The sequence below is a fragment of the Phaseolus vulgaris genome, chromosome 8 (genome assembly GCF_051622355.1).
Source record: "Phaseolus vulgaris cultivar YP4 chromosome 8, ASM5162235v1, whole genome shotgun sequence".
NCBI lineage: Eukaryota > Viridiplantae > Streptophyta > Magnoliopsida > Fabales > Fabaceae > Phaseolus > Phaseolus vulgaris.
In genome coordinates, this window is record NC_143505.1 from 52,759,660 (window position 1) to 52,775,588 (window position 15,929).

A 15,929-nucleotide genomic window follows, 5' to 3' on the forward strand; every position below is an offset into this window, starting at 1 on the left:
AGAGCTTAAATTGATAGAGGTTAGGATCAGGTAATACCTCAATACAAAAATACTTTAAAATTTGGGGTTTATTATTCATGCACTAATTAAAAAAAAGAATTCAAATGTCATATTTTTCCAATGACCTACAGTCGCTAGATTCGGAAGCATTAGAATATGTAAAGACAACATAGTCAAAATATTTTGTAATCATGTATAACACTTTAGGATAGATAGATGAATTATTAGAATAACATAGAACTTTTTCATATATTTGTAAAACTTTTTGTAGAATGCTATATGTACTAATTTACTGTATGTAGGCTTTCATATTTAAATTATGATATTACATGCATTATTGTTCTGAAAATTTGATATTTATGCATGATTAAAGTATATATATAATAATAAAACATTTTTTTTAAATACCCTAATAACGACGGTTCCATCTAGAATCGTCTTTAAAAATATGTTTTTTTAGCCAACAAGCATTTATAACGACGGTTCCAGTGGGATCTTTAAAAGTACATTTTTTTCATTGTTTATTTTGGAAAAATAACGACATTGTTTTACACGTGTCGTTAATGTGATTTTATAACCATGGTTCTAAAATCGTCATTATAAACAATTAATTTATAACAACAACCAAAATAACGACGGTTCCCGAAATGACGATTCTCATACCATTTTTATATGACATTTTTAATCGTCGTTAAAACATTGTTCTGCACTAGTGAATATTATTGAAGATTCTAATGCTCATAATCTTATTTATTTATTTTGTACTTAAAAGTTAAATATGCTTGTTTTGATTTTCTATAACTATTTAAAAGATTTCAAAAGATGCACTCTAAAATTAAAAGGATATTTTATTTAAACAAATAACTGTCACTACAAGAAATTCATTAAATAGCAATCAAAATTATAGACTATTTTAGATACTAAAAAATTATTTGTATCTAAAATGGTTTCTATTATTAATAAAATTTTATAGAATGATTTCTAAATTGGTATTTAAATTAGCTACTAGGATCTTAACTACTAATATTTTAGATTCTAAATTTGTTTCAATTAATCTTTTAGATACTAATTTAGAATTTAAAATATTAATAACTAAGACCTTTGTAGCTAATAGTTAGATACCAATTTAAAAATCTTTATAATTTTTTATTAATAATAGAAATTACTTTAGATAATAATAATTTTTTTTGTCTCTAAAATTGTCTTTAATTTAGTTTAATAATAACTAATTATTTTGATCTATAAAATTAGTTGCTATTCGATGATTTTCTTGTGGTGTGTACCTCTCTTAGTTCAATTTTCTGTTTAATAATACTAAATATTTTGTGCTAATTTACCTTTAGACTCCAAATTCTTAATAAAATGTTGATTATTGAAAATTGTCACTAGTTAAAAAGTCAAAGCAGGTGAAGCTAATAGGGCTGACTAGTTTAGGGCTGCTTCAATGTTCAAAACATTTATATATATATATATATATATATATATATATATAATCACTAAATAAAAAGATAAATCTACTGCTAATTAAATTTTTTAAAAAATTAAATAATTTGCCTCTACACTTGCACAAACTTATTTCATTTGGATAAGTGATGACTTTGAGGAAACGAGGGAAAACAGTAATTGTTAAAAAATTCTAATTGACCAGAAGACAAATAAAAAGTGACAAAACTTGTTTTCTTTTTTTATGTTGAAAGAAGATCACAAAAGTTTTGTAGATGGCAGAAGTCCAAATCATAATTGCCATAAAATCGGTTTACCATAATTAACGGAAGTAATTAAAAAACTGTTTACCATCCAAATTCCAAACTGTCTTAATTAATTTCATGAATGAATCATTGAGTGCCTCCATTATTGTTTCATTGTTTCCGCTGCCCCCATATTCTCTCCACATAACTTTATCCCTTAACACTTTCTTTCTCTCCTTAGTGTTTTTTTATATCAACAAACAATCAAATAAATCAAATTACAATATTCCAACTCCTAAAAAAACTTTAGGCTATGTCTCCTGTACGTGATTTTAGTTTATTCTAATTTTATCAATCATTCACTCTGAAGTTACGTAGCATAGACACGGACATGGATACTGATACGATATGGACACGGATACAGAAATACGTATAATATTTAAAATGTAGGACACGGCGACACGGATCTACATATTATATAATTATAAATTATATAAATTGACAATAAAGATTTATCTGTACAAGTATGTTTTGGTTTTTCTTTGAAACAGAAATATGTTTTTCATGATTGGTTCAAAAAGATTTGTTTTTTACTTTTATAATCATAATAAAAGTTTATACAATAAATTTGAGTTTTTAAAAAATTAATGTATTTTTCTTTTTTAAAATTGTGTTAAAATCGCGTTAGAATTGTCAAAAATCTAACAAATATTTTTTGAATTAGACACTTCATGAATACGTGTTTTACAAGTGTCATACGTATCCGATACGTGTATCCGACACCGACACGCCATTTAAAATAAGTGTCTGAGCTTCAAATCTCTATAGCTAAATTACATTAATTATTCCACCATTTCCCTTTTTAAAATGTCTACACTAATTTTTTTTATGGGATAGTAATGATTTGATAAATAACACTTATTAATTTCTCTTAATCTACATAAAAATCTTAAATTTTGGTCATTATTCAGCAGAAGTGTTAGGTAACTTAAAATAAAGGGGGAAAACATTATTACGTGTATCATTGTTAATTAATAAGCTAATTAGTTTGTTTGTTATTATATTTATTGTTAATTAATAAGCTAATGGGTTTAAGGGCTCTTTCTGAGTTTCTAATATATAGGTTCATAAGGATTTATTGAGATCTTTTTGGTGGTTGAAACATGTTTTGTTGAGTTACTAGAGTAACTTCTTTGTAATAGAATTGAACTATTCTTTAAATATTTCCATTATTTTTTTTATGGGAGATGAAAAAAATGGTTCTTATAAACACATAACTCTCAATCATTAATAATTAATTAAAAGTTATAAATCTCGTTTTTGAGATCTTGCATATTTCTGAAGCCAAGAGTCTGAAAACATAAGACTTGCAATGATCTCTTCGGAAACGAAGTTGATACAGAAACATGAGATAATCCAAGCATTGAGAAGCCAAGATCAAAATCATCTGCCTCGGAGAAAGAACCATCAATGAGCCCTAGTTTGTAAAGAGTGGACAAACAACTGAGACTAGCTAGAAGAAAAAAATGACTAGGAAAATTTACTGTCTAAATTTTTGGATTCATGAGAACAGAAAATAAATAATCAGTTGACATGAAATAAGGATTGTGAAAAGGATTTGTCAAAATTATGATCAGTGGACGTAGAATTAGACATACAAATTTAGCTTACACTATGAAGTTAGTGTTCTGACATCATTTTTCTTTACCATGTTCCCCAATGCCACGAACAATACAATTCATTGATGTTGAAAAGATTGTGTGGCTAGGTATATAATGAAGCACAACTTGCCCAACTTGTCTGCATTATCAGTCCTTCATTTGTCTACATTCGGATACAAACAAATAAAGTTGTTAGCCAATAAAAGTTTGAGTGATATGCAAGCCATCTCTATATATAATAAACGAAATCTTTCTTTAATGTAGGACAGTAAAAACTGATCATGTTTTAATCTTTTATCATAAATCTATGTATAAAATTAAGAGTAGATCAAATAATTTTCTTAAAACATAGCTTATTTCAAATTGTGTAGTAGCTTCTGTGCCATAAACTAGATATGGACATGATTTTGTGTATGGATATGTGTTTCCAAACACGCATGAAATACTGCATTCATGTAGCAAGAGAGAAGATGCTGGAGAAGTTTTGAAGCAACAAAAACAATCTCACAATCTTTCTTTTCAATCTGAATCGATTTTGTGGTTAAAAAGTGACATATACTTGGAGGTGTTCCTTCTAGAAATGGATACTTGTGTTGTTTTACTAGCAAATTCCAATCTCAAAGCAATGACCTAAAATGGTAATAGTTGCCATCTGATTCCCTACAAAATGTGGCTTGAACTGCTAAATGTTAAGACCATGTTTGGAAATCTGTTGGTGAGTGGTGAATATATGTTGATGGTAGAATTCCTTTGCACCAATTTCCAAACACACGGCTCAAAAACATATATTTAATTCAAAATGAGTAAACAAAGTTTCATAATTATGAAGCAGTTATTGAAAAAAATTATCAATGAATATGTAATTTTTCTCTTTCTCGCTGGTTTCCAGATACCAGAAGAAGTACAGTTTCATAAATTAGGACTTCTTTAAACTAATATGAAAAATAATTCTTCTATAAAGTAGTTTATTATACTTTCATATTTTACTTTTTAAAATGTGTTTATGAAGAAACCTGATTAAATAGATAGAAAAAATAAGTGTAAGTTTTTTAACAGTAAAAGAGTGATATTTGAAATAGGTGCTGTAAAAAACACGTTTGTAAAGGGAAGGAAGTAGAAGTCAAAAGCTGTGGCAATATGGGCCAAGTTGCCCCATTCCCCATGGAGCATGTAAAGTGATAGCAGAGAAAGATTGCCATTGATTATTGATGGAAGCAAGAACCCTAGATGCTAGAGAAGCTGTCCCTGAAAATAGGTCTACTTTATCAGGATAATGAATTATTATGTATTCCACTTTCACCGTTTGAAGCCTTCAACTTGAATCATTTCTTTGACTGTCTGCCCAATAAGTGCTTCCTCAAGAAACTCCAATCTATGCATTCTTTTTCCCTTTGGGTGAAATGAGAGAATCAATGAGCCTTCAAATAACAAATCAAAGTTAAAAAGTTTTCCCTTTCTCCTAGTTTCACTAACATCCACTGTACAAATTTTACAATTTAATCTATTTGTGAAAGACAAGATTCCTTGGTCACACCAGCATCAATGGGACAAAAATTCTGCTGAAGAGAATCAAAAGGAAATCATAACTAGCTTAGCCATTCACAATTTTAGTGCATGAACCAACAATGCAAAAGTGAAGAAAGCAACTACTTTTACATCTTATTCATATTGGGTACTGTGCCATTCGGTGGTGGCATCTTCAAATCAAAACTTGACTGTTAGAAATGAAACAATCTAAGGAAATGAAGCAATCTGAGTGCCCTTTTCTTGTTAGATCTTTTGTGCAAGTTGGGATTTGAACCACATGTAGGGCATTGCTTTCCCTACACGTATAAGCACTTCTGTTGACTGTAGAATAAGGAATCAGATTGTAGACAAAATAGCACAATTAAGTCAGAATGCTGCTGCATAAGAACATTCAACTATTTAAAAACCTAAAATAACTGTTGAGAAATTGTATATATTTCCTTTAACACTTGCATCACTTGAAAACAAAGTATAATATTTTTTAAAATTAACAAGGTTAATATAATGCATAAAGATGTATAATATTTTTCGAACACAAATAATATGGAGAGAAAAAAATAATAATTTCACAAAAAAAAATAGTTATTATAATTTAGTCTACTTTTTTTTAGCAAAGCTCCTTAAAAAATAAAGTCTCTGAAGTTAAGAACAAGTTATTTAAGAAAAAATTATTCTTACACGAAAGTTCTACACCACTTTGCAGAAAATCACTGGTACAATATTACTGAATACTATCTTTCACCAAAACATAATGGTTTTTTTACCACTGCAAGAATATTTTGTTAGAATGAAGATATACATATCCATACATTAAATGATGATTATTGAGTCTAATGGTGAAATAGAATCAAAACTTATTTTTTTTTATCTAAAAATACCAATGAAGTGATTCAAGATGCTTGAAAAATATATTATCACCTGATTAATGTTTTATTGAAGGTAAAAGCAAAATGACAAGGAAAATGAAGGCAAATATTCGTGTTTTTTTCACTGTAGCCACTCTCCAGCATGCGACCATGTCAAGGGAGTTAAAATAAAATAAATGAAGAATGATGTAAGAAGACAGACCCCACATACAACTGTACAACACTAACACTCACCACCTATATTCATTCAATCCTCTTTGTAAGGCTAGTGTATCATATCTTCAATGGCAACCTTCAATAAAACAAAAAACAAAACCTTCAAAATTTTCTAGGGGGCACATAGTTGGAGATGTGTGGTATAGATAAGTTACTATAACGTGTACAACAGGAATTGTACATGCAAGCTAAGTCATGGGGCTGCCAATTCCTATCCTTGAGTTTTTTCAGCATGCCCCATCTTTTCAGCATCAGATGAACCAGAAATATCCTTCACAGGTTCAATTTCCATGCTCACAGTGCCACTCTTTCTGTTTCTTCTATCCTGAAAGTGATTGTATCCATCTTAAGTTTTGATGTTTTGTCAACATATATACTTCAACATTCCAGATATAAGCACCAAAAAACTTGCATTAAAAAAAGGGCCAAGTATGCAGAATGGTATTTCCCTTGATAAAGTCCTCCAGAGAAAAATTATTAGATTTAGTCCTTGTAAATTTTAAAATTTTTGAAAATTGTCCTTGTCACCATTTATTGATGATGAAACGTGCATATAAATATGTCACATTTCATGTCTTCTCAGAGTAATCATTAACGTTATGCTTATGCCCATCACAGCTACATATGATGACAAAGACCTCTTGAAAAGATTTTAAATTTACAAGAATCATAAATATTTTTCTACAAGGGCTAAAACCAAAATTGACTAAAAACATATTTTACCCCTAACCAAGAGTTTTCATTCAATATTGTATTCCTTTTAGTTGGTGGTAGGATAAGCAACACATGTGGGAAGGAAATAATGTTAAGGATGATGCAGACAAGGTCAAAAGGTAGCAAAAATGTGATAAAAGAAAACACTGAGACTCAACTCAACTCAACAGAAGTTATATGAAATGACAAAGCATCGAAGGGAACCTCTCGGTATGGATATTCATCAGCTTCAAGCATCCTCACAACTTGACTCATTTTGGGCCTCTTGTCAGCATCAGGATCAATACACCTAAGTGCAACCAAAAGAGTGCGCTTCAAAGCACGCAGCGGTGGTTTAACTTGAAGGTTTGAGTCCACTACTTCTTCAGCCCTCCTTGTCCCTACCATCATTTTGAGCCATTCAACTAGATTAACCTGTCACAAATGAGCATGAACAATATCTAATCACAATTAAGAATCACTTCCAGTTGAAAGCATGGTTAGAACTAGCAAGCTGGCAGAGGTGACAAGGATTAGACACCTCATTGGCAGGACGTGCATAGTCTACAGGGTCCCTTCCAGTAACTGCTTCCAGCAAGAGGACACCAAAGCTGTAAATGTCACTCTTCTCATTTAACAAACCACTGTTAGCATATTCTGGTGCCACATAACTGTAATCGACAACAGAAGTGAGTTTCAATAGTATAAATGCTGTAAGTATTAAATAAGGGGTAATGAATTTTTCGGTATACCCAAACGTTCCCATTACTCTTGTCGTTATGTGACTTTCTCCTGAATCCAAAAGTTTGGCCAAGCCAAAATCAGAAACCTTTGCATTGAATTCATCATCAATCAATATGTTGCTAGACTTTATATCCCGATGAATAACTTTTGGTTCTATTGCTTCATGTAAATAAGCAAGCCTGCCACCAGTGACAGTATAATAGAGGGGTTTATCAGCATGACAAGGTCCACTGTTGAAACTTCCACAAACATAGACTTGTAACTAAGTAAAATTAAAACTACAGTAGCTCACATATCCACTAAGACTTTGTTTGAACTCATTGAAGGAATGGAATCCATTCCATCCAAAACTCCTCCTTAACGTTTTTCTAATTCAATTTCATTTCTTCCAAAAATACTTTAACAATGCAATGGCATTTCCTCTCCATTCCAACCATCAATAGATATCCAAATATAGCCAAAGATTAGAGAGTTTACTAAGTGGCCCCATGGACAGCCAGCTCTTATTGTTGCTCAATCTAAAAACCTAATGAGCTTAGATATTTCAATATGCTGAAATAGCATAATATTATCAAGGAACAGATAACAGACCATTAAATATATTTTGTCATGCTCAAAATACAAATAGTAACATAGCATTAATTCAAGGAACAGAGTATTTTTATAATAACCAGGTAAGTTGGCACAGACTATACATATGATTATCATGGCCTATGTTTTTAAATTGCACACTGAACTTACGCTTTGGCAGTGCCAAGTATAACTTTCAAGCGGGCCTCCCAAGTAAGTGTCCCATGCTGGTGCATGTCTCCATGTAACCACTGTTCTAAGTTACCATTGTTCACATATTCATACACAAGCAGCCTGAATATCAATTGGGAAGTACATTCATTATAACACATAAAGAGACATAACATGGAGAAAAGCTTCAGTTCAGATTTTGGACCACGGAGGAGAACATAACTATCACAAACCCAAGAAAAAAATTTACCTATGAACTCCCTCTACACAATATCCAAGAAGGCGTACAAGATGCTTATGTCTAACATGTCCTATAGCCTCCACTTCAACCCTGAATTCTTTCTCAGCTTGTCCCCTGCGAATTCAATGTAGAAATCAATTACACAACAAGTACATGTAGTGTCAGAAAAAAATTAAAGTGTACATCAATGATCAATAAATATCCTTACAAGTTATTAAGAAGCTTCTTCACTGCCACCTCAATTCCATTAATCAGTCTTCCCTTGTAAACAATCCCATATCCACCCTCACCAATAATGTTCTCCGTTGAGAATCGTTTGGTTGCCATTTCCAGATCTCTAAGTGTAAACCAGTGGCCCCACCCAAGATGAGAAAATTCTGGCAAGCCAACTAATGGAGAGGCAGTGGCCAACCCTCCATGTGACAATGTAGATTGTTTCTTAACATTCCCAGAGCTTCCTTCTTCTGCGGACATTGAACTAAATCCTCTCTCATGATGATAAATTGAGCTGCACTGACTGATATTATCAGGATCTCCAGATTTTCTGTTACCCAAATGAACTGATACATTATCTGAATTCTTATCACTTATCTTGTTATGAACAGGCGTAAGCACATTTTCTTGTTGGACATGAGAACTCAAAACCCCAACCTTGTCAACGTCGATATCTTTGGAGATATTTGGTATTTGGGATATAGAATACTTGTCCAAAGATCTCCTAGACTTTCTCCGAAACATCACCCATATCGATAATATACAAAGAATAAGCACTATAAATGCACCAACACCTACCCCAATCAAAACCCATCGTCTCAACCCCAAAAATGGTGTCTTCTTTGTCAATTCCCCTTTCAAAGAACTGTTGGATGACATAACTGGTTGCACCGAGTCAATCAGTAGCGTCCCCACAAGTTCTTCAGCTGGTAGAACCAAGACATTCCCACCCAACTACAGGATTCAAGGTAAGTATTCCATTCCCCTTACTCAATGCTTTGAAACACACATCTGAACATTCCAATTTACAACCAACATTTCAGGTCTTGAAACAATGCCATAAACAAAAAGCCAGTTTCAACAAATCACTAACAGCATGTTAATCACGATTTGAGATAATCTCGGACAACAAAGTTTCCAGTAAGCTAAATTTGACGATCGCAAACTCATCTCAGGCTTTATTGGCAGGCAGTGGCATACAAAAAAAAAGACAGAATCCAATTATTACAAGAAGCATACGTAATTCAGCAGTTTCAAAACCAATATTAGAAAGACATATTGAGTGATTTCACAGTTCATTGGGAAAACAAAATAACCGGTTGAATGTTGGTTCTCAACACAATTTCTAATTAAAAGAAAAGGAAACCAGGAAAGCATCACTTATGATCCAAGCAAACAAAAGAGAAAGTGAAATGTATATTATCCAAAAAGTGGTTAAGAAAGACAAAGCATTTACCTTTGTAGTGATCCAAGGTAGCTAGACTCCTGAATCTTCTACCCAAAGAAGCAACAGGTTTCACACCTCATTTTGAACTGACAAGAGACTCAATGTGCAAAAAATGCCTGTGGCTGAGCAACACACATACCCTACAGCAGAATCCAGATGCAGCAAAACATGAAGTGGCACACTAATAGGTAACAAGTGGGGCCATACTTGAACAAAAAAAAAGACTGTGGTAAGATATTAAGAAGACAAAGTGGAAGGGGATGGCAGACAAAAATATTATTTTGATAGGAAAAATGGAGAGTGAGAGAGAGTGGGTGGATATTGGTACTAATTTTAGAGAGGAGAAAGAGTAAATGCAGTAAAGTGGTTGGTGGGTGTTGTGTCTGAGGGCAGAACCAGAACAAGCTGGAAAGGAAACTTGGTTTGTAATGAAGGAAAGCAGAGGGAGAGAGAGAAACAGTAAAGGGAAAGCAATTGTGAAATGAATAGGTATGTATGACACTGTTTATTGATTGCTGGAAGAAAGAAAATAAGAAAAGAAAAATTGTAATGAGTAATCAAGAAAGGTAAAGTAAAGTGAAGAGAGAGAAGGGTCAACCTCAATCCAACATAACAGAGGGAGCTAACCTAAGCACCAAATCTAGGCTTCCTCTGATGTCATGTCTGCTCACCAAACTGTCCTATTTATGTGAAAAGGAAAAATCTTACGCAAATCTTGAAACTTGGCTTGGCACCATGCTACTATGCTTCCCCTTCACATGCCAATTCAATTTGCTTTGGGTTTTGGTTTTTGGACATATCCCTAAGATTATAATTCTCTGTTATCAACAGATGGAATGAAAAAATCTAAGTAATAGTTTTTAAATTCTTCAATGCTTTAAATGAGTATGTGAATTTGTAGTGTTTGTACTTGGTATGTTCTACCCCAGATCAATTAGCTTTATATTATGAATGAAAAATGCATAATTTCTCAAACTCAAATTTAGTTAAGTTAAGAAGATGAAGATCTTCCACTTTTTTCCCCATTACAACTCAAATTGTGACTTTCATTTGATAAAAAAAAAGTCTTTTTTTGCTATGAAAACCAATAGCATATATAACATATTATGATAAAAAAAAGTGAATTCCTTACCAGCAATAGCCCCATATAAAATTTGGGTGAATATGATGAGAGAAGTGACTAAGCTAAATGTTCAGAACTCTCCTGAGAGAAAATGACAAGGTCAAGTAAAGAATTAAGCATTTTCTGAGTATGATTATGGGTTTTGAGGGCAAAAAAAGCCACCAATGGAGGAAGAAATAGATACTTTGATTCCAAGCATACTTTTTATTAAAGATAATCCAGACAAAACCTTTGCACTTTTCCACCCCTTTTCAAAATAATAATTACTATTTTTGTATTTTATATTATTACATTAGTTTAAAATTACTATCGGTTCAAACTGTTTTTAAAGTATTATTTTATATCCACATTTAAAAGTTCTTATTTATATGGTTACATTTTTATTTTATTTTAGTGTACTCAACTCTTGTATATTGGTATGCAGCATTTGAATCATTACTTCATGAAGTCTAAATTCGCAGGGAACAGCTTTTTTATACTAATATTTATAGTTAACAAATATAAAATATTGAAATGTATAAAGTACAATTTTATTAAATATCATACTTTCACAAAGATGAGAGTAATTGTTCTCTTGTGATGACGGGAATGAAGAGGTTCTAAAATTAACAATGAGAATTGAAAGAGTTCTTGTTCCTCCACCTCCATCATTTCTTTAGTCACTTCCATAAATTTTATAATTCTTAAAATTATTTTTGAGTAAAAAGATAAAAATAAAAGTAATATTTGATTATGTAACCAGAAGTAAAAAATTACCACTTCTAGATTACATAATTTAGAATCTATTTAATCATTAATAATATCGAATTATATAATATATAAAATTTATTTAAGAAAATAAACATTCCAAATTATATAATTTGGAAGTAAAAAATTACCACTTCCACATTATGTAATTTGGAAAGTTTATTTTCTTAAATAAGTTGTAGATTATGTAATCCGGTATTGTTAGTGGTTAAATAGGTTCTAAATTACGTAATTCAAAAGTTATAATTTTGACTTCTAGATTACATAATTCAGTAAGTTTATTTTTTTAAATAAGTTTGAATTACGTAATCCAGTATTGTGAGTTGTTAAATAGGTTATGGATTACGTAATTTGGAAGTGAAAATTTTTAACTTCTGGATTACGTAATTTGGAAGTGGTAATTTTTTACTTCTAGATTACGTAATCCGTAATTTAAAATATTGTTTTTATTTTTATATTTTTACTAAAGGATAATTTTGAAAATTTCAAATTTATGGAGGTGGCTGAAGAAGTAATAGAGGTGCAAGAAGAAGCAATCGAATTGAAAATATGTGTTATTCAATTGCTCTTTTTAACTCAAAGAAGTTGGACTGATAGCGGGCCGAACATGTAATAGGCCCAATCAATACTTTCCATTATTTACAATCTCTATTCGGCTTTTGCTTCCTTCAACCAATCAATTCTAAACTGCGCCCTAATAATATTTGAAATTTCAGAATTATCTTTTATTTTAAAATTGAAAATTCAGAATTAAAATATATATTTTGATGATAAAATCCGAAATAGATTTATTTCCTTATGTAATATGTGACTTCATTCATAATTCAAAACTGGTCATATATTACACTGGTTACTCGAGCAAACCGGTGTAATATAAGGACTTATCCACTGTACATTTTAAGCCACTATATTTCACCAGTTGGTTCAAGTAATCAGTATAATATGGGGCTACATATAACATCGATGACTTAACTGGTGTTATATGTAATTGACATTTTACAACGCTTACATCTACACGGATGGTAGGACCAGTTTAAAATGCCTCCTAGAACCGGTATAATAAAATGTCATTTCTGCACTAGTGATAGGATAATTTCAACTTTCATTATTCATATTTATTGAGTATCAACATTTAATAAATGTGAATCAAGTTATATGTTAAATAAATAAAAAAATACATAGTATCTTGAATGTAGTAAAGAGAAAGTGACACAATATATTCAACAAAATTATAATAGAAATTAATAAGCTCTAATATCATATGAAAAATCAATTTTAAATTTAGTTTATTCACAAAATCAATTTCATAAAGTGAAGTTTGACGAATATTATACACATGTTTATAAAATTTGATATCTATAATCAATTTGAAATTTTCAAAAAAAATTGATATTCGTATTTATTGAGTATCAACATTTAATAAATGTGAATCAAGTTATACATTAAATAAATAAAAAATACATAATAGTATCTTGAATGTAGTAAAGAGAAAGTGATACAATATATTCAACAAAATTATAATAGAAATTAAAATGTTCTAATATCATATGAAAAATAATATTAAATTTAATTTATTCACAAAATCAATTTCATAAAGTGAAGTTTGAAGAATATTATATATATATATATATATATATTTATAAAATTTGATATCTATAATCAATTTGAAATTTTCAAAAAATAAAAATAAAAATAGAATAATGATAATTTTCACTATAAGAAAATCATTAAATAGCAACCAAATTTAGAAACAAAAATTAATTAGTCACTATATTGATTAAATTATATATAATTTTAGAGACTAGAAAATTATTGGTATCTAAGTGATTTGTATTATTAATAAAAAATTATAAAATAGTTTCTATATTAGTATCTAAAAGACTAATGTTGATTTTTTTTCGACAAATGTACCGAATCAATTGTAATATAGTACTCTTTAAAGTACGAATGTCAAACCCACAGATAACAATTCTAATTAAGATATTATGTTATAAAACTCATTAAGTATAGAAAATAATTTTGAGAACATGTTCATAACCAAATTAAATATTTCACAAGTACCTCCGAGATTTAGGGTTTGATTCAACCAAAACCAAAACTAACTTATCAAATATAGATAATGATATTTGGGATTGAATTGCGTCTATCTCAATCATCTGTATTCTTGAATAATACAATATATAATACTCAAAACTACTTATTCTTTATGTTTAATTTAAAGTCATTCACCTTGATTCCTCACAGATGAAATTCATAAGATAATTTCTCAAACACTGATCCCTCAAATATTTAACAAATCATCCAGCTTTAGGAACAAAATTATGATGCAATCAATAACCTGGAATCTATTCCTAACATTACAAGTTATCAAGTATTTTCGTCTATTTCAGATCCTTAAAAGTACTTTCCAGTTAAATTTAAGGATCAAAATCAAGACTCCATTGATCAGATAGAATCAAGCAATAAGCATGAAACGAAAATACCAAGAACAAGTAAAAAAGAAAATATTATATATATATATATATATATCACCAAGAATACATTTGATCAAAGTAGATTACATTCAATCCCAAGTTAGAAAGCACTTAGCCACTCATGACAGCTCCTCCAATCTTCATTCTTGATCTGGATTGCATAAGAAAAGCTGATCTGAGCAAGTTCTTCTCATAAGAAGAGAGGTTTTCTTCTCCTTCTCTCTAAAAATCACTTTTTTTTTCCACCGCCTTCTTTTTTCACTTTGTTCCAAAATTTATATATTGAACTTTAGCTCAAGTGAGCCAATTTAGCTTAAGCTAAATCTTTCGGTGCATTTTTAGCTTGAGCTAGCAATTCTAGCCCAAGCTAGATTAATATTGCACCTTTAATCAAATATGGACAGTTTTAGCTTGAACTAAATCTTCTAGCTTGAGCTAAATCTTCTAGCTTGAGCTAAATCTTCTCGTGATCTAATTAAGTGTTTGCTTTCTTTCTTTCAATGTTTCATATTCATATGCAATTTATACAAAAATTGAGATTAAATTTCTTCATTTGTTTCTTGGTTCAAAATATATAATCGGATTCAATAACTCTCAAATTAGGGTAATTTTCTTACATTAAGCAACAATTAAGTTCCAAAGTGTTCAATTTTTCTCAATCATAAAAACTACACATTGACACTTATCAACCAATATAGACTAATTTAGAATATAAAGTAGTTAGTAACTAAAACCTTAATAATTAATTGTTAGATACCAATTTAGAAACTACTTTATAAAATTTTATTAATAATAAAAACTACTTTAGAAACTAATAATTAATTTATAAAATGATATCTAATTTAGTCAAATATTAACCAGTTATTTTAATCTCTAATATTAATTTCTATTTTTTCTTGTTGCGTTATATATATATATATATGAATAATTTCCAACAATATACTTTTGAGAATTTTGAAATTTCATTACACAACTTTTTTTTCCCATCAAGTTATAAATTTTACCTTTCATTTTTAGATTAAAGTAATAACACTCACAAAGTACTAATTAATTAGCCTTAGCAAAAAAAAATTGTCTTTTCAAACACATAACATGTAATTAAATGTTGTTTAAGGTTTTGTTTGTTGATTAAAAGCAACACTTATAGGAATTTTTTAATTGAAACTCAAGTATTTTCTCCACTATTCACAAATTATAAGATTTTTATATTTTACACAACTAGGAGCAAAAACAACAATCATTATAACAAAATGGGATTTTATTAGTAGTCAAATTATGTTTATAGGTGCTTCAAACCATTACAAAACAATTGGTGGTTATAAAATTTGGAGTAATTATTTCATCACAAATCCATGCACATGTTATCGTCGAAATAACCTTTGGATGGAAGACTACAAACAATTTCTAGAAGAATATGTAATCATCACGAAGTAGAAGCATCGTTTAAAAAAAATTATCAAGTGTAAAAAACTTGTTGGTGGTCAATAAAATGTCACCAAATTATGTGTGAAGATTCCATAATATAAATGTTATTGGTACAATTTAGTTAAATTATAGACTAAAACACTTCCAAATTGATTTAATTAAAATTAATTATATAATTCAAACCAAATTAATATTATGTGTTGAAAAACTATATACTCAACTTTAACACATTAATAATAAGGAAATTTAAAACAAAACACTACAAATTAGTTTATTAAATATTATATTATTACAATAATAAATGTGCAATAAAATAATCATATAAAAAAAGTTAAATAACTT

The 15,929-nt window shown here is 29.8% G+C and overlaps 1 protein-coding gene across 4 annotated transcripts; it reads right to left on the reverse strand.

Moving 5' to 3' along the window:
- Positions 1–5,839: 5,839 nt before the first annotated feature.
- LOC137824330 (putative receptor-like protein kinase At2g42960) lies at positions 5,840–10,596 on the reverse strand. 4 transcript variants are annotated; one of them, XM_068629922.2, is made up of 9 exons: positions 10,417–10,596; positions 9,828–9,958; positions 8,586–9,547; positions 8,387–8,491; positions 8,137–8,259; positions 7,404–7,574; positions 7,193–7,322; positions 6,877–7,086; positions 5,840–6,283 (listed from the first exon to the last, which is right to left on the reverse strand). In XM_068629922.2, the coding sequence occupies exons 3-9, from the start codon at positions 9,248–9,250 to the stop codon at positions 6,170–6,172; spliced, it is 1,518 nt and encodes a 505-aa protein (XP_068486023.1). In that variant the 5' UTR covers positions 9,251–9,547; positions 9,828–9,958; positions 10,417–10,596; the 3' UTR covers positions 5,840–6,169. The 4 variants fall into 4 exon arrangements, with proteins under 4 accessions (XP_068486023.1, XP_068486021.1, XP_068486022.1 ...); XM_068629920.2 differs by having other exon boundaries at positions 9,828–10,333; positions 10,446–10,569; XM_068629921.2 differs by having other exon boundaries at positions 9,828–10,333; positions 10,417–10,477.
- Positions 10,597–15,929: the final 5,333 nt, after the last annotated feature.

Bases quoted from the DNA above. Each gene is read 5' to 3' on its own strand.
- LOC137824330 (XM_068629922.2), bottom strand. From the start codon at position 9,250: ATGTCATCCAACAGTTCTTTGAAAGGGGAATTGACAAAGAAGACACCA. The intron at 8,492-8,585 runs GTAAGGATATTT...TTGAATTCGCAG, and splicing joins AAGAAGCTTCTTAATAACTT to GGGACAAGCTGAGAAAGAAT. The intron at 8,260-8,386 runs GTAAATTTTTTT...ATTGATATTCAG, and splicing joins TGTGTAGAGGGAGTTCATAG to GCTGCTTGTGTATGAATATG.